Source organism: Drosophila navojoa, chromosome X (genome assembly GCF_054131105.1).
Source record: "Drosophila navojoa isolate 15081-1374.11 chromosome X, UAZ_NAV_1.0, whole genome shotgun sequence".
Taxonomy (NCBI): domain Eukaryota; kingdom Metazoa; phylum Arthropoda; class Insecta; order Diptera; family Drosophilidae; genus Drosophila; species Drosophila navojoa.
Window position 1 is genome coordinate 8,881,958 of NC_142895.1, and position 9,521 is coordinate 8,891,478.

A 9,521-nucleotide genomic window follows, 5' to 3' on the forward strand; every position below is an offset into this window, starting at 1 on the left:
TGAAAGTTGTCTAGGCTATTTTTTTTTTATTTTTTTGACATTTGATGCTAAGCAATCGTTGATGTTTTTCTTTTAGAGAAGATTTTCAGAAACAAGATTGCAATTATCTACCATCAATTTGAAGTTCTATAAGCTAAAATAATTCATAGTTGTTGAATATAAAATATGATGGAAAATAATATGCAAATTCTAGATAAATGCAAGTTTAGATTCTAGAATCAGGGATAAATACAGACTGTTATAGAACCAGGCGAAAGCATTTTCTAACGGCCCTTTCACGTATCACTACAGTCAACTCATATGCCCCAACTGCAGGGTATAGAACAAGAAACAAAAAATGTGCGCAGGCGCAGCTGGCTTTGTTATACGTACTCGCATTCTCATTATATGGTCTGATGCGGTGTATTTGATGCATGTGTTATATGGTCTTCGCTCGTTGTTATTATTATTATTATTATTATTATTATGAATGATTATTATGATTATTATGAATTTCTGTTCATTGTTGTCGATGTGTTTAATGTGTGTGTGTTTTGCATTAAAAGCATTTCATTAAATTTTATTCGGTATAAGTGCTTGCCCCCTGCGAGTGGGCAGATGTGGGCATACACGCTTCTTAAATGCTGCTCAAAAAAAGCGATTAAGCAACTTTTCGCTCGCATTGTTTGTGAATCGATCTGAATGCGCTCGAGATTTAGTTCTTGACACGGTTGAAACGGTTAAAAGAAAGTCGCCAGCCGTCCACTGATTGGAAATTGCGCCTGTAGATAGACGACAGATATGGAAAACGAGCAACAGTTGCTGCTGCAGCCAACCAACAATCAGATCGATTGTCAACAGCGCAACAAATAAAAAACAATTTTGGCCACAAAATGTTGCACAAATTAAAATTGAGCACAATAATCAGCGCAACAAGATGTTGTTGGTTGTTGTTGTTGTTGTTGGCTGTTGTTGTTGCTGCTGTTTGCACTTGCCGTTTCTTTGGCTTGCAGTCTGTTGCCTGTCGTCAGGCTCGTCTGCTGCGACTGGCGGATACCAAATTCGCCTGCAGCAGCAACAAAATCCACAACAACAACATCAGCAACAGCAGCAACAGCAACAGCAGCAGCAGCAACAGCAACCGCCTGTTGCACATGGCTTGAGCAAATGACTTTATTATAGGTTTTTAAATTTATAAACGCAACATTTACCATGCTAAACACTTCAAATTCCAGCTGGCTCGACAGACTGCCTGCAACAACAACAACAACAACAACAACAGCAACAACACAAATAATAGCAACATTTTGCATTTCTTTGAGCTGTTGCCACATGCGTGATGCGTGCGGCTGTGTGTGGCAAGCAAGCGAAATTTGTTGATTTAAAAGCAATTTCGATTTAAGCAAAGGATGTTTATGTATTTACACACATATATAGAACGTATATGTGTATGGGATATAGAAGCTTATTGCATGAAACACGTTCTTCAACAGTTTCAAAAAGTTTCGTCTGCCTCATCAGTAAGATTAATTAGTCAATTCATTGCACAATCTCATCAGACAGCAGCTGACAGATCCCACAGTCTGAGTTATCAAGTTATTACTTTTATATTACGTATAGTGTGTTACATCACGTAGGTTCGTGATACAGTTTCATCATCCAGATTCATCAAATAGTTTCATCAGGCACGCTCATCAAACATCATATAAGTAAGCCTCATCAATGAAGGAGCTCCATCAAGAAGATGCTTTAGACAGTTTTATCAGTTCATCATCATCATATAAATGAGGCTCATCAATGAAGGAGTTCCATCAAGAAGATGCTTTAGACAGTTATATCAGTTCGATTCATCGGATAGTTTCATCAGAGAATTTCATCCAAGAGTTTCAGCAAAAAGTTTCACGCAATAATTTCAGCTAATTTTAATAAGTTTGCCAACATAGTTTCATAATAGAGATGTATCTCAGTTTTATTCGATATTGCACAATTAAAATTTAAATTTGAAAAATATTACATGTTCGAGCACCCTCCACAAATTCACAATAGTAGCGAAATAATGTCGATATTGAAATGCGTTATTCGACGAATAAGAGAAACAACTGCAACTAGAAATTTATGAAGTAAACCAAAGCAAGCAAAACATAAAAATAAAACCAACCGTGCGATCCAGAAATTAACCATCCCATATGTTAAACATCGATGTCATCATCATCATCATCGTCCGTCTCCTCCTCATCGCCGTCGTCGTCGTCGTCGTCGTCGTCGTCATCGTCATCGTCGTCGTCTTCTCCTTCACCGTCATAATCGTCGTCTTCTTCCTCGTCATCCTCAATAGTTTTATTTCCGTCGTCCTCTTCCTCAACAGTTTCTTCGTCTAGGTCCATATCCTGTGAATTTACATAAGTAATATTTGCATGAAAAAACTAATTTTCGGACAATTTGACACCCTGACGTACAAAGGACATGGAGGATTTGGCAGCCAGCACTCCGTTTGTGGCTGGAATATTAGGTGGTGGGTGAACGAACGGCATCGGCAGCGGACCTGCCATCGGCAGCGCACTTGCCATCGGCAGCGCACTTGGCATCGGCAGCGAGCTTGGCATCGGCAGCGAACTTGGCATCGGCAGCGCACTTGGCATCGGCAGCGAACTTGGCATCGGCAGCGAATTTGGCATCGGCAGCGCACTTGGCATCGGCAGCGAACTTGGCATCGGCAGCGAGCTTGGCATCGGCAGATTGGGTCCACTAATGGCGGCAGTCAATTGGTTAAGCTCTGCGAGAGCCGCATTAGCTGTACTCGCAGCCCCGATGTTGGGCTCAGCTTTCTGCAATGACAGTAGGGTACACATATTTTTTGTGGAGATTATCCAACCCTCCCCCCTGCCCCCTCCCCCGTACTGTACCTGCTCAGAGGCCATGGGCGTATTGCGAGTCCGCTTGCGATTACGATAACGACTGGCGGCAGTCGATGGGCCGCGCTCAGCGGACGATCCATTGGCTGTGGCGCCATCACCGGCTCCCCTAGCAGCGCGAGAGCGACGACGTTTCGACGCATTAGGATTGCTAGACTCACCGTTAGCAGCAGCGACTTCATCATCTTTGGTGGAAATTTCACGACCGCTACGTAGTTTCATCTTGAGTTTCGTTTTTTTCCGTTTGAATATACGATTGTAAAATATATTTCGATTTTCACAAAAATTGTAAATATATGTATTTCCAAAAAAATTTAGAAATTTTGTTTTTTAATGTTTACTCCTCGATAGAGCTGTGCTTACTGACGAAATATTTTAGGCTCCAGCGCTCATCGACTTTTTCACAATTTGAAACCTACTTTGATCCAAATTTTGTGCCATTTGTAAAACAAAATGTAATGCTGCGATTCGAAGCCTACTTTGTTCCCAACTTTGTTTCATTTGTCAAAGGGCGGAAAGGATATCAGCCAGGATCTCTCGATTCATTGGGATTTTCAGCATATTCAATCGAAAACCAGCATAGATCGATCCTTAGGGCTTTACTCAATATTTGATAAGGCAAAAACTGGCTAATAAAGCCCGATCGAAGAACACTAATGTACTGCAAGGCGTAAGAACAATAAACGCCTTATGATTCACAACTAGTTAAGGTTCAACATGGGTGAAATCTAGATTGAATAGAGCTCATCAAATAGTGGTGCTCCATATGGAGCTCATTAAACATTTTCGATCCCAATTTGTATGCAATCAGAGTAATTCATACGCTAAGCAGTCTATTCTGTTGGTAGCTCTCGTTTAGCCCATTTGAGCTTTGTGGAGGCGAAGAGGTTCCATTAACAGCTCAACTGTTGAACAAAACAGCATTTAGAGTTTATCGGCTTACGGCCCACTGTCATCGTATGCCACCCAGTCAGCGTGTTGCATTGATACAATCCTTGGGCGTGATCAAATCTATATGCATATGTACATATATGGACGATATGCCTACGCATATGCAATTCGGAACTCGGAACTCAAAACGTGGGCCCCCCTGTTGCTTTTGTTTGTTACGTTCTTCGTTCGAATCTATCGAATCGATCCCAATTCAATCGATCGACAGCTAAGCTTGTATGGCATGCACATAATTTGTCGCCTTAGCTCATTATCAAATACAGAATACAGGGTGTGGGCTAACCGGGATGAATAATGATAATGGCTATGGGTAGCTACAAAACTACAACAACAACAGCAGCAACAACAACGAAAATCGATGTTTGAAAGTTCGGAAGTCAAATGAGTTTTGCCACTTGTTGTCGGTTTGTTTGCTTTTACGACTTGTCACCGGTTTGGGGCAACTGCCTCGATATACATACATATATCTACCTCCGCTTCTTCATCTTTGTTGTTCTACTCTCTAGTGATATGCCGATCATCAATTCGCATCATAGTTCAAAACTTGGTTTCTTTATCGGAAACAATAAAACGTCACAAAAATGCTCTGACGACTATTTACAGCTGGTTTCGAACTCTTTCGTTTGAGTTTTCAATGCGTCTTCTCCTTCTCGTTTTCTTTATACTTTTTTCTTTTTTGGTGGGTTCTAGTTTAAATTTGTATTTTTTAAAGGCTTTTTTTGTCGCTTACTGCGGCTTCCGCCTAATTCGTCTGTGGCTTACCACAATTGCGGTTATTCTCACACGAAAATCACACTGACTATCCTATTTCTACGATTTATTAACAATACTCAAATACCCTTTCGCAGTTCAAGTCACTCTAGTTGCTCTGAACTCCAACTCTGCGTTGCCAGCTGGCTGTACATTGCAGATCTGGTAATATCCTGAGAAACTAAGACAAAATTGTGTTTAACTTGTGAAATTAATAAGAATTTGCTTTCTTTTCTAGCCATTATTTCATGGGTTTATCTTTCTTTCCTTTCAATTTTCAACTGGAAAAGTTGCCACCTGCATTCAATTCTGTTTGATTGGTAAACTTTTTAGAGCTGAAGTCCATTGATTATGTCAAATGGAGCACATTGAACTCAACTTACCTAGAGCCTTAATGATAGCTGTGAGATAGATAATATATTATGGAACTTTAATAAAATGCCACATAATCAGAATAAAAGTGTGGCAACGCTGTTGTAAAAGTCTTCCTGTTTCTTTAATTATAAATATTTAATTTAAAGAGTAATTAAAATACCTTAGTTTATTTATCAAAATTTCTACCATATAGAGCAGCTTAAGCACAGTTCCCACCATGCTGATGTTAACTTTAACATGAGCATTCAATTGCTCATTCATAGCTCCTTCTCCTACCTCTTACCCAACATTATTTGACACCCTAGATGAACTCGAATTTACGATTTCTTTATCAATGCAAGTTCTCACTTTAAAGCGCAAACCAAAATGCATGTTAATGTTAACTTTAACATGAACTTTAGCAGGCAGAAGCGTATGCCAGCATTTCATATATGTAAGTTTATTGAGATAGCCATCAGCTGAGGGGTCGTTGCTGGGCACTCAAAATGCTCGCAGAGCTCACATAAATTCTGTACGCTTGGCCAGCCAGCGAGTGTATTAAGAGGTCTCTTCCAAGTTCCTAACGCGCAGCGCATTAGCTTTGTAGCGCGCACTTGCTTTTATTTAGCTTCTTCTTTGACTCTGTCTGAAAAATAAATTTATGCGAAATTCTCGTGCTTCTCATGGCTGATGGCGGCTGTTGGGTAACCTATATATGTATGTATATATACGTATATGCTTCTATATATTTGTATTTTTATATATGTATAGTACAGAGCTATATATTTTGTTTCATTGCATTCGCATATTAATAAATGTCTGTACATCCATGCATACATATGCATTACTGTTGTTAACTGGGCAGTTAGACTAGCGTCTGCTGCGATAGTTTTGCGTGCCAGGGCTGAACGGCTCTCACAATTTGGGTGAGGGTCAATGGGGAAGGTTTGCCCAACGGGGCGGGCCACAAATGTTGCTGTTGGTTTTGTTCGTAAATAAACTCTGGCATTAGAGCATAGCTGGAAAACGCCTAGCTGCAAACTAAGGTCTTATATAGTATTTATGTATATAATATTTTGCAAATTCTAAATTTACACATGGCTTTGTAGTTTAAGTACTGACTGTAGATGGAATTATTACTGAGTTTCTTAGAATAGAACTTATATTATATTGTATATTATATATATTAAATTGTATATTTATGTAATGTTTCCATACAAAATTTTCCCCTCCTAGCTTCAATAATTCCTGAGTTCGTAGAGAACTCGACCACGTTAGATTATAAGATAGTCATTTCCCCATGCCTCTAGTAAGAATTCAGTTTCCTGACTGAAGTAAAGTCCACACATGAAATTATTCAATTCTAGCCTTAGTAGTTTCAGAGTTCCTTGAGAACCTTACCTGCTCACATTGCCCAAATAGTTATTTTCCCGCATAATATTAATTTCAGCTTTAACCATCGTCCACATACCAAATATTTCAAATCAAATTTAAGCTATTCTATACTCAGTTACATTTGATTTTTGCTTCACATCGGTTCGCTAGAAATTGGGATAAACAAGTTATAAATATGACGTAACTACTTGGGGGGTTGGCACAGAGCATTTCTATAGTACAATTTTGGAAAACTTGCACTCTGCAGCCTCCCAACAGAATCTTGAGCCAGTCCGATCGATCCACATTCTTTATGTTGATGTCGTAACACCAAGTGGTAATGCTGCCATTAACACTGCCCATATCACTGGCTGTACTGACCGGCTTGTTGGGGTTTTTGGCCGGCGCAGTCATACAACAGGATAGCACCTATCGCAATCTGCAATCGTCAATGGAAAGCGATCCCTACATCTTTCAGAGTCGCCAGCGAATCTTTCAAGCAGTAAGTAGTATATGCAAATTCGTACCCTTATCGATATTAATCGATGATCGATGGAGCTAGTTGAGATTGGTCGTTCATCCACTTCAAGCGACCGACAACGACTCCTTCGACTCCATTGATTATGCCGCAGTTGAGAGGCCGGAAGGAGAACATCCAATTCGAAGACTATCAGGAGACTCTGAGTCCGTATTTGCCAACTATATTAAATGGTTTCAGGCCAACATGAACACTGTGGTAAGCTGTCCAGAGTTCATCATTGGATCATTATATAAGATCATTATTTAAAGCTCTTTGAATTGCCCACGTAGACCATGTTCTTCACCTTCTCGTCGGGCAATGAGCCGGTGGCGGAGCCAGAACCCACCCATGTTGCAACCCTGATGAAGTACGGGTTTCCCGGTCTTGATGATATACATGTTTATCGTAATTTTGTGCTATCTTATGATAGACGTAATCGAATCGCTCACTGGGTATGCGAGCATCTGGAGAGCGAATGTCTGAGCAACCCCGATTCTGATACAATGCCAATACCAACAGATTATGTAGTCGATTCCCAGATACCGGTTATCTTTCGCGCCGCTCACCGCGACTATAAGAATACCGATTGGGTGGCCACTCAAATGGCGTCGCCGCTAAACTACTGCTGCGATGAGCAGAAATATGTTGAGACGTTCATAATGCCAAATATAGCGCCGTTGAACAATGGGCTAAAGACGAGAATATGGTCACGCCTGGAGGACTACGTACGCGAGCTGGCTGTCAAATGCGGCTCGGTATATGTCTATACGGGTCCACTGTTTATGCCACAGCGCATCACCTTTCGCAATTGGGCGATCAGGCATCAGGTGATTGGCATGAATACGGTGGCCGTGCCGACACACTTCTTCAAGGTGATAATTGCCGAGTGCAAGGATCAGGAATTTCTACCCTATATGGAGGGTTATGTTGTACCAAATACCGAAATCGAAAACAATGTTGAGCTAAGTGCATTCATGTCCAATATCCGTGACATCGAACACTTTGCCGGACTCAAGTTCTACGACGGCGAACTGCGACAGGAGCTGCATCACAATGTGGCCAGGAACGTTAAACGCAATGAGAAAGAGCATTAGCTCTCTGTTCGGTGCGTGTCGCTCCAATTGGAACATCAGTATGTTTGGGAGGCTGCCGCGCTATAATCAAAATCGAAACACAACCGTTACAATATTTGAATGTTTTAAATCTATTCTCTCACTTACTGCAGCCTTGCACGGCTCTGCTCGCAAATAAAGGGCTTGATCAGAAGCCTAATCAAGACTCGATTCGTTAACGATTCGCTTTTTGTACCCTGAACCCATTGAAAATGGGAAATCAGGAAGGAGCCGTGGCGAACCTCACAAAGTATATATATTCTTAATCAGAAAGAACATAAGATATAAGAGTTAGAGACTTAAATTTTTAATCGATAACTCACTCCGATATTTTCTTATCGATAAAAAATCGTATCGAAAATCAGTTGTAAAATTATATCTCCCACATCTTTAAAGCTAGAGCCTCCAAATTTAAAATATAGGTTAAGATGCATTTTAAAAAATTTCGTTTTTTGTTAAAATTGATTCTTTTTAGAAAATATTATTTTCCCTCTTTAAAAGATTCTTATTTCATTTCATTTCATATCATTTGTATTTATACTCAAACAAGTGCATCAGTTGCCTTCTTAATAGCCTTTTCATTGTTTTATCCACGTTCGAACTTAAGCTATCTTTAAATTAGGTCGAAATTTCCAATGTTTTTTATTGTTCTTTTAACATTTGCTCAATTGAAATTTGTTGCTTAGCTTTGATCTCTGTTTTGTTTACGTTTTCAACAGAAGCATCTAGAGAGCTATCTATACTTACTTCCTATCTTTCTCTCTCTCTGTATTCCTCTACATTTCCCGGCAACCATACCTCTCTCTCTCTCTCTCTCTCTCTCTCCGACCACTTAGCCAAAATCTGTGCATGTTTAATTTTTATTATGATTCAAGTTCTTTTTTCTCTCTCCCTCTATCTCTCTTTCTCTCTCTCTCTCTCTCTCTCTCTCTCTCTGACTTTGTTTTTGTTGCCTTCATGTAATTAAAGTATCATTCACACCGCGTGTTCGCACAAAACTAACGGCATTTTGCTAAAATAATAATAAAATAAAAACAGGTGAGAGCAAGCGAGTGAGCTATAGAAAAAGCGTGCGTGCTAGAGAGAAAGAAAGAAAGAGAGAGAGCAAGAGTCAGAGGGGAGGAGCCAGATTGGGTAGCGCAATAACAAAGCAAACGAAAAAAAAAAAAAGCAACTAAATAAAAATTTGTCGTTCGTTGCTTCCGCCGTGCGACAGAACCCAACAAACCAACAAAAGCGGCCCGACTCAATGACTCAACTTCAGATTGTGGACTCCCTCCGGTACCCTCACTTTGAGCTCCCCCTCCCCCTTGCCGGTCCCCACTCTCCACAATACATTCAACGAAGCACTCTATTCTGTCTTTTTGCCTTGCCCCCGGTACTCATATCAGGCCCTGGCCTGTCCACGCTTGACAATTCTTTTAGTCTTTGACCTTTTCGGGGCATAATTGTGTGTGTGTGTGTAAGTGTGTGTGTGTATGTACCTGCTGTAGTTTTGTCGTGCTGGACAATTAACATGAACTTTTAGCTTTGCTTAATTACTTGAAGTAGTCGTCGCAGTTCTTAAAA

At 40.3% G+C, this 9,521-nt stretch overlaps 3 protein-coding genes across 4 annotated transcripts in view; 1 reads left to right on the forward strand and 2 right to left on the reverse strand.

Moving 5' to 3' along the window:
• Positions 1 to 9,135, reverse strand: part of LOC115564589 (uncharacterized) — a 181,097-nt gene extending 171,962 nt beyond the window's left edge. Inside the window, exon 1 of the mRNA XM_089264139.1 lies at positions 9,128 to 9,135. The gene's annotated coding sequence lies outside the window, so the exon portion shown is untranslated. The remainder of the gene's footprint in view (positions 1 to 9,127) is intronic.
• Positions 1,931 to 3,241, reverse strand: LOC149090580 (uncharacterized). Of its 2 annotated transcripts, none has more exons than XM_089264399.1 (4): positions 2,883 to 3,241; positions 2,436 to 2,804; positions 2,138 to 2,366; positions 1,931 to 2,078 (listed from the first exon to the last, which is right to left on the reverse strand). In XM_089264399.1, exons 1-3 carry the CDS (start codon positions 3,111 to 3,113, stop codon positions 2,169 to 2,171), a joined length of 798 nt encoding a protein of 265 aa, XP_089120525.1. In that variant the 5' UTR covers positions 3,114 to 3,241; the 3' UTR covers positions 1,931 to 2,078; positions 2,138 to 2,168. The 2 variants fall into 2 exon arrangements, with proteins under 2 accessions (XP_089120525.1, XP_089120526.1); XM_089264400.1 differs by having other exon boundaries at positions 1,948 to 2,084.
• Tengl4 (Testis EndoG-Like 4) lies at positions 6,490 to 8,118 on the forward strand. The gene is made up of 3 exons (XM_030389216.2): positions 6,490 to 6,822; positions 6,883 to 7,056; positions 7,131 to 8,118. Exons 1-3 carry the CDS (start codon positions 6,661 to 6,663, stop codon positions 7,932 to 7,934), a joined length of 1,140 nt encoding a protein of 379 aa, XP_030245076.1. The 5' UTR covers positions 6,490 to 6,660; the 3' UTR covers positions 7,935 to 8,118.
• Positions 9,136 to 9,521: the final 386 nt, after the last annotated feature.

Coding starts and splice junctions, on each gene's coding strand:
- LOC149090580 (XM_089264399.1), bottom strand. CDS start 3,113: ATGAAACTACGTAGCGGTCGTGAAATTTCCACCAAAGATGATGAAGTC. Junction 2,805..2,882: donor CGCCCATGGCCTCTGAGCAG/GTACAGTACGGG, acceptor CTGTCATTGCAG/AAAGCTGAGCCCAACATCGG. Junction 2,367..2,435: donor CCAAATCCTCCATGTCCTTT/GTACGTCAGGGT, acceptor GTAAATTCACAG/GATATGGACCTAGACGAAGA.
- Tengl4 (XM_030389216.2), top strand. CDS start 6,661: ATGCTGCCATTAACACTGCCCATATCACTGGCTGTACTGACCGGCTTG. Junction 6,823..6,882: donor GCCAGCGAATCTTTCAAGCA/GTAAGTAGTATA, acceptor CGATGGAGCTAG/TTGAGATTGGTCGTTCATCC. Junction 7,057..7,130: donor AGGCCAACATGAACACTGTG/GTAAGCTGTCCA, acceptor TTGCCCACGTAG/ACCATGTTCTTCACCTTCTC.